The following is a 13,603-nucleotide window of genomic DNA, read 5'->3' as shown; positions in this document are numbered from 1 at the left end:
TTGAAAGCACTATTGGTATCATCATTTGAGATAAAAACAACGCCGTTTACTGGTGATTCTGATGCCTTGCGAAAGACGAACTGGAATCGTTGTGAAAACTCCATATGTTGCTAACCCAAACCCTAATCCCACGTTGATCCATGAATCACTGGAATCTCGCGGTGGTGGACGTCACTCCGACGCCCACATGCACCAAGCCCCAAATTTAAGCATCGACAAGCCTCTGTCAACGCGTCATATTTTGGTCGGGATAATCGCTAATATTGAATTGATATAAAGCTTGAGTATCTTCATCATCCAGCATATCATTAAGCAGGGAGTATTCCAAGTTGACAATAGCATTATGGCCTCATCAATCACCCATAGACTATCAGGAGGACTTATCGGTTCCTCAGGCGAGACAGCATCTGAGGAGGAAGCGGCGAAATACAGACTGCTCGTTACAGCAGGGCCAGCCTACGATCAGAAAACGCATCAAATCGTCCGTGTCAACACCAACAGAGTCACCACCATCGAGAACGAATTTCTTACGGCCAAGATATCCGTGCGAGTGAAAGATTACCGTGGTCTGCCCGCATCAAGCCCATCATCCTCGCCATACTTTGAAGACCCGATCCATAAGCACGACCTTTATTCCGTTGCCTTCAGTTTCGTTCCCAAGCGTGACCTACCGAGCGTCGACACCGTCTGGGGGAATGATTTCGATCATCCCATCCGCGATCGCATCCCGCCAGGCTTTAACACGGCCTTCCGCATCGTGAAGGAATTTATTGATCCTGGTCTTTCATGTGATGCATACGCCGATGAGCCATGGTTGTATGGGCCGAGTCTGAGTTGTTGGTTCGGCCTCCGCATCGGCGATGTGTACGAGCCCGGACAAGATTTTCCAGCTCCTGATGAGAACAACGTGCTGACCGAGGGAGCCGACGGCTCTGGTCAGGAGAAACGTGAGGCTCTTGGATTACCGGCCAACAACGAAAAGCGACGGAAGCACTTCCTGTCACAAACCCATCGAGAAGCATTCGTTTTTGAAAAAGGCCGGTGCTACCAAGGCGATTTCTACAATCCGTACATCGACTTTGGAAACTTCTTATTGAAATTGCCCGGGTTCAGCCTGAAAGTCATCAAATATGTCGAGGGCAAGACGCATTGCTTGCGATATGTTTTCAAGAATCGAGCCACAAATGAGGTGTACTTCAACGTCAATTTCTTCCTCGTGTGGGGCGAGCAGCTCGAGCGCGCTCTTGCCGAAGATAAGGAGCAAGAGGGAGTACAGGGTGGCGATCTCGCAAGTGTTCTACTGCCGCCGGGCCAAACAACCAACCGTTCTTTACAAAATTCGGGCGTGGCAGTCAAGCCGCAAGCTCAGCGGACCACATCTCATCCAAGCCCAGGCCTTGACGACGTAGAATGAGAAGTGCGAGACTACGTTCAAAACGAAATAAAGATATACAAACGCTGCGACACGGAGAGCCAAGTTTTGATCTGACCATTTAAACGGGCGATATGATACATCAGATATACAGCGATACTTTGCGATTCACATGGTTCACGACAACCAATCACACATGCCATCCACTATGGCTATCTCACAGCATTCCTCTCCGCCAAGCACGAGTGGCGAGTTCTTCGATCTCTTTGATCTCAACCGGTCCCTTGGTGGAGTCATTAGATAACGCCTCGACCACAGCCTCCGCAACGAGATCCGCCTTAAGTGGCTTCGAACCACCGGCACCCATCAACCAAGTCAAATTGCCCCCAGTTAATGAATTGGCGACGAAGCCACCGTAAGTGACAGCTGCAAGGGGCATTGTGAATGTCCGCGACGAATCGTACAAGAAGCCTGGTCGAATGAAGACATTACGCATGCGAGGATACGCCGAAGCGATCGTGCTCTCGGCCTCGCGTTTCGTGGAGATATATCGTCCTGGCAGGATCGGTGCGCCGGCCGCAGCAGAAATGTAACAAAAGGCCTTTGCACCGGCTTCGTTGGCCTCGCGGGCAAGCGTGATGGCCGAGTCGCGGTTCATCAGCTCATATGTGATCTGGCCGTCCTGCTCTCCTGCTTGAAGGGTCTGTCCCGGCTTGCGTTCCAGCGGGTTGAGATTTGAACCTTGCTTCGTTGCGGAGAAGGCTCGCCTCAGGCCTGCGATGGGTGATTCTCGTCCCGATAACACGCCTTTGTAATCCGCCTCCAATAGAATGCCCATAGAATGTACCACGGCGTGTGCGCCTTTCAAGTCCTCCTTGTATGATTCCGGGTGCAGGATGTTCGCGGCCCGCCAGGTGACTGAGTTGGACCATTGCGGTGCGATTTGGTGTGCTGAGACGGATGGCCAGTGAGGCTCTCCTGATCGACTGATCAATCCATTGCAATTAGCACAATACTTGTAGTGGTCATCCTTTCGATGAGAGCTTCGTCGGCCTACCTTATTGACACCACGTCCCAGTCCCTCGCTACGGCTGCTTTGCATATTCTGCTACCGAGGAAGCCATTACCTCCACACACTACCAACTTCTTCTTTGCTGCCGCAGTCGTGCCCGACATTTTGCCGAAAAAATCTCGGGAGTCGAATTAAGTATGTGTGACGACGTTGTGCTTTCAACCTTGGAATGTTTGAATTGCAGATCGCGTTTCAATGACGAGGGAGCTGTGGGACCAAGCTGGTGCTGAAAGTGGTCATTGCTGACATCACCATGGACTTTGGGCCGTCTCGGGTAGATCCGAGATTTTGATAAGACATTCTCCCAACCTTGGGATGCTCCAGAGTCCTTTCTGGTGTTGCACCGTGAGTTCCTTTAAATCACAAACGTCACTACATTGATCATCAGTCAATCACTACCAAGAGCACACGAACGAGCTAAGTTCGTCATATCATCACAAGCTCCTAACAAGGCCACGAAAATGGCGATGCTGTTGATCGCAAGACTCGATCGTGTCATCCGCGAATTCCGCAGAGACTGACCAGTCACCGTATCGAAAAACTCCTTTGGCACCCCATAAGCACTTGACACAACGGCCTCAAAATATAGCTGCTGGAGCGATAGCTCTTGTGAGGTCAAACGACAGCTGTCCTGATTGGCCGCGCTGTATTCCGATTGGCGGAAATCTGATCCTGTGAGAGCACAATACAATGGCAGAGGTGAGATTGGTGCTTCTTTGAGAGATCCTTGAACGAGTAATGATACTTCTATGGGTATGATGAAGCAAATTTCCTTACAAGTTGAGCATGTGATGTACAGCTTAACTCACTTCGACCTTGCTCGAACGCTCCTATTCCAGTCTATGAATTGAAAGTCAGCATTGTCAATGAGCAAAGCGTGTTGCGCGATTGAGTTAATAATCCGTCCGACTCATAGCTGCGTACCTCTCGATCAGATGGACACCGGATTGAGTCTCTACAATGGTCGAGATCTCAGTAGGCTTGAGAGCAAACGAAGCCTGTTCGAATTCTGCCTGCATATCGCCTCGTCCGAAGAATCCACTGTAATCTCAGATTAGCGACAAGACTCGCGAAACGCTAAACCTGGGGCAGGTGTGCTTGGTTGTAACTATTCGATAAGGAAATGTAAGACGTTCATGAAAAAGGGTAGCTTACAGGTCTCCTCGCTTGCGTGCTGAGCTACAGTCGCTTTCAGTGACGGCGAGATCACCGAGGCTGGTCTCGCCGCTCTTGATGCGCGATTCATACCCACGCATGATCTGCATGGCTTCGCTCTTGGTACGAGTGATGTTGGCCTCGCGCCACGACGACGGTCTCCGGGAGTCCTTGTGCTTCACGAGAAGATGGGCACATCGGATTTTGCCTTCGAGACTCTGTTGCGCTGCAGCACCGTCGGGTCGCATATTTTCAGTGTGGTATTGGCCCATGTAATGTTTCAACGCTTCGCTGTCGGTTTCGGCCGGAGGCTCCCACCGCGACTCCTTAGTGCTGGGATTGAAGTAATACGGCAGGTTCTTGCTATTGGAATGGCGGACTTCCCAGCCGGATGGTAGACCTGTAGCCTGCTTATTCGGTTAATTTCGATCGGCCAAAGCAGTATCCTTTGCTGAATGATCTTCTCTCTATAGCTTACCATGATGTCGACGCAGGGTGTGTGGGGAACGTGGAGAGCTGGTTTGGGTCTGGGGTAGGCTCGATGGTTTCCAACAAAGTGTGGCGCGCAGGAGATTGTTACGTGCGATAGCCCTTGCTGCTGTGTGTGCTATCTGTCTCAAAGTAGCGGACTGCTTGTGGATTACGATTGTCGAGAGATTGTTTTGTTCATTGAAATAGCAACCAAGAGTCGACCCAAACTCCGTCATTCCACGAAGCAAATGCCAAGATGTATTACATGCGCGGGCGATGATGAAGTTGCCCCACTTGCAACTGTCACGTGGTTGCTGGGTACACAAAGTCTATTCGACACAACCCAGGAACATTTCCCCTGGCAGCGTGCTGCAAGCATACCTACAGGCACATGGTGTAAACGTGATTTTGTAAAGGCCTGTGTGCATAGCAACCATGTTCGCCAGATGTGAATGTAAATGCCCTCGCATAGAGATGATGGCCGAGAGCAGACGTTTCAGTCAATTGACCACACAGATGACATGCAGGTCCAAAAAGACATTCTGTACGCTGTCTGATAGTCCACATCCGCCGAAATGATGAAACCTGATATCTGCACCGCGAGATTCTACATTTTCCATCGCCAAACCGTCCATTCAAACGGAGCGCTCTCGTCCCAATGATCGTCGCCAACCTCACAGCCGTAATCAAAACATTCCAACCCCGCAGTCTCCAACCTCTCCCACAATTCGCGAATCGCATCGAGATACGCCACTCGCTGCGCATACGTGATGAATACTCTCGCCGTCGGTCCCGCTGCCAACCAGGCCTGAATCGTCTGCACCATGAGTTCTGGGTGCTCGTCCGAGTAGCACGTATCCGCTGCCATGATGACCTGAGCTTTCGAGTTCGCGGACTTCAAAACTATGTCATCCGCGTCGCCTGGTTGTGCGATTGAGAGTTGTGTTGGAGATGTCCAGTCGAGCGTGCCATATGACGGCTCGACGCCGGCGGCTGCCAATTGTGAGGCATTGAGCTCTAGATTTTGAGCGAGGCCGGGAAGGATGGGTGCGAGGTCGGTCAGGATGACGGGACGTTTCCAGATCAAAGATGCTGAAAGGCCGACCAGGCCTGTGCCGGCACCTAGCTCTAGAATTGGGATCGTATGTGCATCTTGAAAATCGCCCACACTATTTTCATGGAGATGGTCGGTAAATCGATATAATATGTTGGAAAGGATGAATGAAGAGCCCCATGTCGCAAGGGATAGATTATCGGCTTGTACTCCGGCTTTTTCGCTGATCTCTACATGTATTTGTCGTCCCGACGAATCGGTCTTGATCCCAAAGGATCGACTTGATGGTTTATTATTAGAACTCGGCATTTTTGTATGGCTTGGAATGTGGAATTTGTCTTGTGCACGTAGAGATTTCGTTCGTGGCTTGGCGCTACTTGTTGAGCCATCAAGAAAATCTTCAACTCATTTACCAAGACTATCAAAGTATACTGCTACATGGCAAGATGCTACACTGATTGATCAATAGAAAACTTTTAGTATTGATATTATAAAACCACACAATTATTCATCGGCTTCTTCATCATCGTCGTCCTCAAACTCAACTTCCAAACTTCCCGTGAAGTCATAACGGTCGCCTGGCGCTGCTTTGGACACATACTTAACAAACTTCAAAGTTCCTCGGTCTCGTAGAACAATGCTCAATGTATTCCAGTTCGCCGCGTTGCTGAAGAGAATGCCATCATCCTCGTCATCGCCAGCCGCTTGATACACAGCAGGGTCGGCTTTCTTCTGCTTTGTGGAGCGTCGATCACCTGCACCAGTCTGAGACTTACTGCCTGACGGAACGACAACACCGTTGTCGGAGCCATCGTCGGGATCATCACCGGCAATGTAGAGCTCATAGCCTCCGACGTTGTCCTCTTCCGCAATTTCGGTTTGTTTCGTTTGACCGTTACTTGCACCATCGCCAGCAGTCTTATCATCATCCTCCGCTTCCTCGCCGCCCCAGCCTCGAGTCGGGGTTACGCAAAGTGTGTACTCGAGTAGAGGCTCCTCGCCTTCGTATTCTTGCGCGAGCTGATAGTCGACTCCTCTCCTGAACCTCCTCGCCATGGCCGTCCATGCTTTGATCCTGACGCCCGTGACCAAGGCTAACCATTTGGCGAATGCCTGGCTCGGAAGTAACTCCTCCAAGACTCGCCTGAAAGGTACATCATTTTCTTGCGCTTGCGATGTCCAAGGTGCTTGTATGAACTGGTAATGGTGTTTGTGAGGTGGACGCGAGGTTTCAAAGTCGTATTTCGACCCTGCGTCTGACAAGAGATCTTCTCGCAACAGAGGCGCGAACTTGCTACCAAGGAAGTTGCTCAGCTGCAAGACTGACTCGTCGCTGAATAGCTCGTTCAACTCTTCCACCGTGTCCGGCGTTAGATAATTCGGAGTCATGAATTGAAGCAGAAACTGGCAGTCTTCTTCTGTCAGTCCCTCATCCGCGTCCTCGACCTCGCTCGGGACATTGCTAGCATGCCATTGAGTTCGAGGAGTGTCAAACTCGTCAGCCTTGCCCTGAAGTTGCTGTAGTGAGCTGCTCTCGGCTAACTTTTCCTCAAGCCCCGGCTCAAACCCGTCCTCGCCCTTTTGTGGAATATGGAACCAACCACTGATGGCCATCCGTACACGGCCTCCGTCATCCTCACTCTCACCCACCTGACGCCGATAAACCTCCTCGACATCATGGAAGCTCTCGCCTGGCTGTACAGCAAAGAAAGACAGCTGATTCCAAGCCGGTGGTACGGTCTTACTGAAGTTGGATTGAGGCAGCTTAAATTTCTTGCCACTCTTGTCGGCCACCTCATCGGTCGAGAACAATCTCAAAGCTCCGCCCCACTCGGCCTGCCAGGGCTTATCTGGATCATTCAGGTACAAGATATAGCTGACTCTTCGGCTTCCGATTACATCATCATGGCAAAGTAGATGGCATCCGGGTACATATACATTCACAGCCATATCGGTCTTTTCTCCTGACAGCAGACCGGCTCCAGAAACGGAAGAGATCCATTTTCGGAAGTCCAGACTGTACATTGCATCTCTCAGCTTCAAAAGTGATGGCAATCGCTCCAATGCGGATGCAGGCAGGCCATTGAGGTTGGCCAAGTCGCCCGACTGGTGGATCTTGTAAATATCGGTCTCTTTGGGAGTGAAGTGTATGTTTTCCTTGATCTCATTTCTCACTGCTCGGAGCAGGTCATCATCAATTAGTTCGGTGATGACAGCATGTTTGTAGGGCTCTGATGTTGCGTAGTTTTGGGCACATTTCGAAATGCTTTCTGCTTCGAAAAGACCTTTACGGAAATGATCTTGCACCGGCTTTGCCTCGGTGGCTGGCCTCTTGTTCGAAGATCGACCCGAATCGGCATCTCCGCTCACGTCTTCGTTCTTGCGCTTCATTTTTGTTCTCTGAATGTTGAAGGACAATGCACATTAGACTATACTTCTTACGCAAGCATTCAACAATGGAATTAATTTATTTCGAGGATTTTCACAGGGCTAGGGTTCGCACAACATGCAGGGCATTTAGCCTCCCGAGGTCATCATCAAGTAAAAAAGAGATTTGTGTGTAATGCCCGTCCTATTCGGTCAAGGAACAATACTCTCCCCCCATCTCCTCCATTGTCGCCATGGCTGTCACGAGATCTGGTATCACAATTATCACTCATTGTTTGTCCATCACTGTTTGTCGACGCGGTCAACAATAAAACAGCTGATGAGCAAGCGTCGAGTTAAAATCCTGAGGCATCCAAACCGTCAGTGTGTTTCAGCCGTTGTTTGAAACACAGGATATGAAACAAGAAGCCGAATGCCTAGAAGAATTACGAGTGAAGCATGCACATGCTATTCATTCGCTCAGAATATTGTTCTTGTGCTGCATGCCTCGATGATCAGACCGACACAAGTGCATCAGTCGGGGCACGAGAGCCAATCGGAGTGCTGCCTGGACGCGCTCTCAGACAGCCTGGGGGAAAAGCTCTGTAGCCGCCGGCGCTCCACAGCCAAAATTGGGCGCTTCCGTCCTATGGCATTATCTCCAGTACAACACCAAATAGCATATTTTAGTCGTGCGACCATATGAAATGATCGCCCTCAATGCTGAGATGCGCAAGTCCGCGCGTTCAACACCATTGTTTCGCGCGCGCCAGGCCATGGACTCGTAAGCGTCCGCGTTTGAAAGAATGGCTTACCACTGGGCATGTAGCTATGGCTCGAGCCCACATATAAGCACCTCGATGCCCTTCAGGCCTGAAGCTCATGCGATCACATCGTCTCTTTGTTTCCTATTTTCTTCTGTTTGCTCATTCATTTCTTTGCCGTTACATTGTGGCTGGCCCACAATCACTTTCTCTCAAGTCATTGCCGTTGCCACGTTCAATTGATACCCTTATTTCCTCTCATTTACACCGAATCTACTCCGCGGAAACTACGAGCCGTGACGACCAGCTCTGGGCAGCAACTACATGATCACTTGAAACTGGCAACGCCGAATTCTAGCAATCCTACACCATTCCAATTCGAACACCTCTGCCCTCAGATTCGAAATCATGGTCAAGATTGAGGTTGGCAAACCTTCAGGTGCGCACGGTAAGACCGGCGCGTGTCTGAGGATATTCTTACGCCTCATTCAATTCGCCCTCGCCATCACCATCGCCGGATTGTATGGCGTCGACCTTAATAATGCACGTCTGAACGGCGAATATATGGATGCTCGCTGGGTGTTTGCTGTGGTCGTTGCTGGATTGTCTGCCCTGACGTGCATCGCCTATGGTGTGCTCACTTGCGTCCTCAGCCATTTCCTCTTCGCCTGGGACTGGATCTTATTGTAAGCGAGACGATTGTATAAATTATTCATCTTCACCCTTGCTAACAACGCGGAACTAGCATTCTTTGGATCACCGCCTTTGGTATCTTTGGCAAAATGTTTATCGCTTACCAGCCACAGCCCGATCAATATGGCCAAATTCGGATGAAGCACGCCGTGTGGGTTGACCTTGCGAACGTCGCCTTGTGGTTCATGACGGCATCCTACTCAACCTTGATCTTCTTCCGTCGACCAGGCGGCTCGTCGGGAAAGTCTGAGATGGCATAGGAGCCAGTATTCAAGGTCAAGAAGGTCCCGAGTCCGATGGTGGAAATCAGGGATGCCATTGTTACTGCAGCTTCTGAAATACGCGGCGCAATCAAAGCGCCATCGGAAGTGACGACAGCTTCGAGCACAACGCTCGTCAATCCAGGAGAACCGAAGTCTCGAGTATAATGCTCGCTTAAGAATGCTGTGGGTGTGGGTGGGTGTATCTCATTCTTCAGTTCTCAACGAAGAAGAAATAGCACGTGCTTTGCAAATATGCTTATTAGTGGCTGCTGTGATCTGACTATCAACTCCATGACCATGATATTGATGACTTCTAATTTCCGAATCAACTTGTAGTTGGACGTGCGATCGATTAGGTCCACGGGTAGAAAGCTTCACACGTCGAAAGGGTGAAGAATGTCGACAATTGCTAATAGAAGAATCCGTCTGTCGTGGTTGTTTCCTACCAGTTGACGATGACGACAGCCCGGGCGATCATGGTTTGGCTGCGCCAAGAAGAACCCTGAAGGAGGGGAGAAGCAGTTGAACCATTATTACGGCACCCGCGGCTGCACAACTGATAAAGCTCAACAGCGTCGATGATGCATCTGGCGAGCCCTCACATCAAACCAAAGTGCTTGCCGACAACAGCGCTGATCGCAATTCGTGACATGGCCTCGCGTTGACGTATCATCGCCCAGCGCGACATGAGGTCGCAACTTACAGTGATTTATCGGCCATGTTTCTCTCCAATCTGGTGCAGAAAGCTCAACAGCTAATCGACCCAGCTGTGCTCCCAGGTCCTCTCGGAGGATCTGCCAACGCAGGACGTCCAACGAAGGCGCAATTGTTTAGATCACAATTCAGACTGCCCGATACGCAAAACCCACTATACGAAATCACTGCCGAATTGACCTTACCGACGAAGAAAAATAGTACGCCTGGCAAGTCGCATAGCCCGAAGAGCTGGGACAAGGGCAACTGGGATCGCGATAGAGGTACACACCATGTTGGACAACTGCACCTGAGCGAACAATTCCTGTGCTTCTCGACAGTGCACACCTCTTTTGCAAATACTGCCAGCACAAATGCCAGCACCGCATTTACGGGCAGGACCCACGGCACTGGCCCGGGTGGAAATGGCTTCACTCTGCCACTGTGCGCAGTCCGACGCGTCGAAAGACTTCAAACTCAAAGCTACATGTTTGCACTGTCAATCACCACCTGGAACGGTTTCGAACCTGGCAGTGAGGAGAAGCAAGGAGCGCCTAGCCCGCCAAAGCTCACATTACAGCTAGAAGGGAGTAGACAGCAATGCGAACGATTCTGCGATGGGCTGAAGCGGGGACTTAGGCAGGGAATCAAAGAAGTTGATAGCATGCGCGCCGTGGCGCAAGAGTGCTACTCGGAGTACTTTCTGTTTGATGAATTCGATGCGACTCCTGCTCAAACAAAGCCGGACGGCACACCTAGAACGCCGCCAGATACAGGACTTGGGAGCATATTCAAATACCCCGGAAATTCGCGGAAGCTACGAGACCGAAGCAAGATGCGACTTTGGCATGAATACATGAAGGAACACGGTCGCAATACAACTCTTGTACGACAGCCTGACTTCCATCGGTTGATTCGCGTTGGTCTACCAAACCTCCTACGAGGTGAGATCTGGGAGCTGTCTTCTGGTTCGCTATATCTTCGTCTGCAAAGGCCAAAGCTGTATCAGGAGACGCTTGAGAAATATGAGGGTCAAGGATCGCTCGCCATCGATGAGATCGAAAAAGACTTGAACAGGAGTCTGCCCGAATATGCTGGATTTCAAAGCGAGGAAGGCATTGGCAGACTGCGTCGCGTTTTGACCGCCTACAGCTGGACTAATCCCGAAGTCGGATACTGTCAGGCGATGAACATCGTGACAGCCGCGCTTTTGATGTACTTCTTATCCCTCCCTTACCGCTGGGAATGCGAGCTGACCTCTTCGCAGATACCTGTCCGAGACGCAAGCTTTTTACACCTTATCAATCCTTTGCGATAGGCTGCTTCCTGGATACTACTCTACAACTATGTACGGCACTTTGCTCGACCAGCGTGTGTTCGAGAGTCTCGTAGAGAAGACCATGCCCATTATCTGGGACCACTTGGTCAAAAACGACATACAATTATCCGTAGTCTCACTCCCTTGGTTCCTGTCCCTGTACATCAACAGCATGCCACTGATATTCGCTTTTCGGGTACTCGACGTTTTCTTCCTCGAAGGCTCGAAAGTCTTATTCCAAGTCGGATTGGCGATCTTGCGTATCAATGGCGAGGAGCTTCTGGACGCAACGGACGACGGTACATTCATTTCAGTACTGAAATCATACTTCGCCCGGCTCGGCGAATCCGCGCATCCCAAGTCTGAGAATCCGAAGCACCGCGCGATTACCAATTTTCAAGCGCTCATGGTTGTTGCGTTCAAGGAATTTGAGGGCATCACTCAGCATACTGTTACGGAACAGCGCCAAAAGCACAAACCGGCAGTGCTTGAAAACATCGAGTCTTTCGCAAAGCGCACATCTATCCGTAATCTTGGTCCCGAGAGCAAGAAGCTGTCTCAGAACGACCTTGGTTTCCTCTATGACCGATTCTACACGATACTCTACGAGCGACAGCAACGGTCGGAAGTAATCCAATCCGAAAAGGAACGCAAGCTAAAAGCTGCCCGAAGCAGGATGTCCGAGCTTGTAACAAATGTGCCGAACAACGCACCTGAAATGGGGAGAGTGGCCCTAGGACCAAGCGCGTCACAGATGGACTATGATGCATTCCGAGAATTTCTCGCAGGCATCACTAAATGGGCAGTCACAGATTCACCGAGCTCTGTTGCCAATGACAAGTCGGCAAACAACTACTTTAGCAATACCCTGCGTGCTAAAGCAGCGTCTTCTTCACCGTGGGGCCTCGGCCCGGAGCCTGCTGACCACGAATTCCTCCAGCGACTTTTCATGAAGTGGCTTCCTGAAGGCAGTTTCACTTTGAGTCTGCAAAATGTGGTTGCTGGTCTTGCTCCTATCAAAGGAGACCGCGACATCATGAGCAGCATCGCATACTTTTTCGAACTTTATGATGATGACAAGGATGGAAGGGTCGACAGGGAGGGAATCCTACGTATGTCCGAAGCGTTACTCTTTCTTTCGCGCAGGGGCATCCTGGGAAACATGACCCCTACTTCAACCGCCCCGGAGGTGATCGGACCTGACGGCATTCCGATTCCACGAGAGAGCAAAGATGAGCTATTCTTGTCGGCAGTGTCGGCATTCATACGACGTTGTTTTGAGTACGCAGATCCCGACCAAGAAGGTGCTGCGAATGAGGCTGCGGCGGACGCACCAATGGACGACTTGCTGGATCTGAGCGAAGAAAAGGCGCAAGCCGCGGAATCCGAGACTCCTGCTGAGGCTGAAGAACCTACACAGACCCCTTCAGCTAAGGACGACTCGTTGCTATCGCGCCCCTCTACTAATTCATTTGGCCAAACCTCGAGGCCAAAGCATGCGTCACACAACGCAGCCCTGGATCCCTCAAGATCCGTGCATATAACGTTACCAACCTTCCGCATGCTCGTCCTGGCCGACGAAACACTCGAGGCGTTCTTCGACTCTGGATTTGCTAACAGCTTCCACCTGGCCGATGCACCCTTACCTTCAACCACTTTGACGTCACCTTCTTTCCTGAGCATCCACAGCGGCGCTGCAGCTCCGCGCTCAAACCTCTCAGCAGGCGGCACCGGCTCATCAGGCGCCATCAGCCCAGGCCCGTCTTCCGCAGGCGTGGTCGCACCAGGCAAAGGACTACGGGGTATGCTCGATAACATCGTCACGGACGGAATGCGCGTCGCCGCGGAAGTTCGCCGCCGAATGGAGGAAGCCCAACGGGAGCTTGATCGCGGCGCCGTCACTCGCGGCACAGAAGACGATGACGATGATGATGATGACCATGGAAGGGATCTTCTCGAGGGCGCAGAAGCCGATGCTGGCGCAGCGACGAAATCCGAGGCGCAGGGATCGCCGACCCTACTGGACAAACCGCTCGTGGCCGAGCCGAGTGCGAGTTCTGCAGCGAGCATTAGGAGCACGAGTAGTGAGGTGGAGAAGAGTACCATGTTTGAGCGATGATGGAATGGGATGTTTTTCTTCATAGTCCTGGACAGCTTGTACGAATGCCGAGCGACACGGCCGTTGATGCCCCTGTTCAGACCAGAAAGCTCGATCGTGCTATTTCCCTGGAATGGACCATTGTCGCTGTTCACTGTAATAGTCCTGTTTTGTCCGTGACATCGACTCAACAAGATCCCATGAATTATGAAAGTGCAAATACAGTGGCCAAATACTTCGTCTGGCAATACATGGGGGTATTCTGGTTCGTTATGTCGCACTA

General features: G+C 51.0%; 7 protein-coding genes across 7 annotated transcripts; 3 read left to right on the top strand and 4 right to left on the bottom strand.

Annotated features, from left to right (window-relative positions):
• Positions 1 to 343: 343 nt before the first annotated feature.
• On the top strand, positions 344 to 1,414 carry K489DRAFT_410390 (DUF1769-domain-containing protein; the record flags this gene model as incomplete). Its single annotated transcript, XM_033607705.1, has 1 exon — positions 344 to 1,414. One exon carries the CDS (start codon positions 344 to 346, stop codon positions 1,412 to 1,414), a length of 1,071 nt encoding a protein of 356 aa, XP_033459062.1.
• A 42-nt stretch (positions 1,415 to 1,456) lies between these two features.
• Positions 1,457 to 2,647, bottom strand: K489DRAFT_380762 (NAD(P)-binding protein). Its single transcript, XM_033604952.1, has 2 exons — positions 2,430 to 2,647; positions 1,457 to 2,358 (listed from the first exon to the last, which is right to left on the bottom strand). The coding sequence occupies exons 1-2, from the start codon at positions 2,546 to 2,548 to the stop codon at positions 1,590 to 1,592; spliced, it is 888 nt and encodes a 295-aa protein (XP_033459061.1). The 5' UTR covers positions 2,549 to 2,647; the 3' UTR covers positions 1,457 to 1,589.
• A 144-nt stretch (positions 2,648 to 2,791) lies between these two features.
• Positions 2,792 to 4,302, bottom strand: K489DRAFT_380761 (rotamase-domain-containing protein). The gene is made up of 4 exons (XM_033604951.1): positions 4,078 to 4,302; positions 3,600 to 4,006; positions 3,369 to 3,485; positions 2,792 to 3,284 (listed from the first exon to the last, which is right to left on the bottom strand). Exons 1-4 carry the CDS (start codon positions 4,078 to 4,080, stop codon positions 3,275 to 3,277), a joined length of 537 nt encoding a protein of 178 aa, XP_033459060.1. The 5' UTR covers positions 4,081 to 4,302; the 3' UTR covers positions 2,792 to 3,274.
• A 183-nt stretch (positions 4,303 to 4,485) lies between these two features.
• Positions 4,486 to 5,436, bottom strand: K489DRAFT_380760 (uncharacterized protein; the record flags this gene model as incomplete). The annotated part of the gene is made up of 1 exon (XM_033604950.1): positions 4,486 to 5,436. The coding sequence occupies one exon, from the start codon at positions 5,431 to 5,433 to the stop codon at positions 4,678 to 4,680; it is 756 nt and encodes a 251-aa protein (XP_033459059.1). The 3' UTR covers positions 4,486 to 4,677.
• Positions 5,437 to 5,603: 167 nt separating this feature from the next.
• On the bottom strand, positions 5,604 to 7,554 carry K489DRAFT_380759 (oxidoreductase). Its single transcript, XM_033604949.1, has one exon. It carries the CDS (start codon positions 7,513 to 7,515, stop codon positions 5,629 to 5,631), a length of 1,887 nt encoding a protein of 628 aa, XP_033459058.1. The 5' UTR covers positions 7,516 to 7,554; the 3' UTR covers positions 5,604 to 5,628.
• A 1,109-nt stretch (positions 7,555 to 8,663) lies between these two features.
• Positions 8,664 to 9,604, top strand: K489DRAFT_389016 (uncharacterized protein; the record flags this gene model as incomplete). The annotated part of the gene is made up of 3 exons (XM_033606465.1): positions 8,664 to 8,941; positions 9,001 to 9,183; positions 9,568 to 9,604. 3 exons carry the CDS (start codon positions 8,664 to 8,666, stop codon positions 9,602 to 9,604), a joined length of 498 nt encoding a protein of 165 aa, XP_033459057.1.
• A 187-nt stretch (positions 9,605 to 9,791) lies between these two features.
• On the top strand, positions 9,792 to 13,602 carry K489DRAFT_431904 (TBC-domain-containing protein). The gene is made up of 2 exons (XM_033608464.1): positions 9,792 to 11,119; positions 11,172 to 13,602. Exons 1-2 carry the CDS (start codon positions 9,930 to 9,932, stop codon positions 13,339 to 13,341), a joined length of 3,360 nt encoding a protein of 1,119 aa, XP_033459056.1. The 5' UTR covers positions 9,792 to 9,929; the 3' UTR covers positions 13,342 to 13,602.
• Position 13,603: the final 1 nt, after the last annotated feature.

This window comes from Dissoconium aciculare, assembly GCF_010015565.1.
Source record: "Dissoconium aciculare CBS 342.82 unplaced genomic scaffold K489scaffold_7, whole genome shotgun sequence".
NCBI lineage: Eukaryota > Fungi > Ascomycota > Dothideomycetes > Mycosphaerellales > Dissoconiaceae > Dissoconium > Dissoconium aciculare.
The sequence above is the reverse complement of the archived record's forward strand: the minus strand, read 5'-3'. Positions and strand labels throughout refer to the sequence as shown.

What these genes read in the sequence shown, in the direction of transcription:
- K489DRAFT_380762 (XM_033604952.1), bottom strand. Translation starts at nt 2,548, where the DNA reads ATGTCGGGCACGACTGCGGCAGCAAAGAAGAAGTTGGTAGTGTGTGGA. An exon ending in TGGGACGTGGTGTCAATAAG is followed by an intron (nt 2,359 to 2,429) that starts GTAGGCCGACGA and finishes TGGATTGATCAG; the next exon opens with TCGATCAGGAGAGCCTCACT.
- K489DRAFT_380761 (XM_033604951.1), bottom strand. An exon ending in GCACGCAAGCGAGGAGACCT is followed by an intron (nt 3,486 to 3,599) that starts GTAAGCTACCCT and finishes CTGAGATTACAG; the next exon opens with TGGATTCTTCGGACGAGGCG.
- K489DRAFT_380759 (XM_033604949.1), bottom strand. Translation starts at nt 7,515, where the DNA reads ATGAAGCGCAAGAACGAAGACGTGAGCGGAGATGCCGATTCGGGTCGA.
- K489DRAFT_431904 (XM_033608464.1), top strand. Translation starts at nt 9,930, where the DNA reads ATGTTTCTCTCCAATCTGGTGCAGAAAGCTCAACAGCTAATCGACCCA. An exon ending in GTGACAGCCGCGCTTTTGAT is followed by an intron (nt 11,120 to 11,171) that starts GTACTTCTTATC and finishes ACCTCTTCGCAG; the next exon opens with ATACCTGTCCGAGACGCAAG.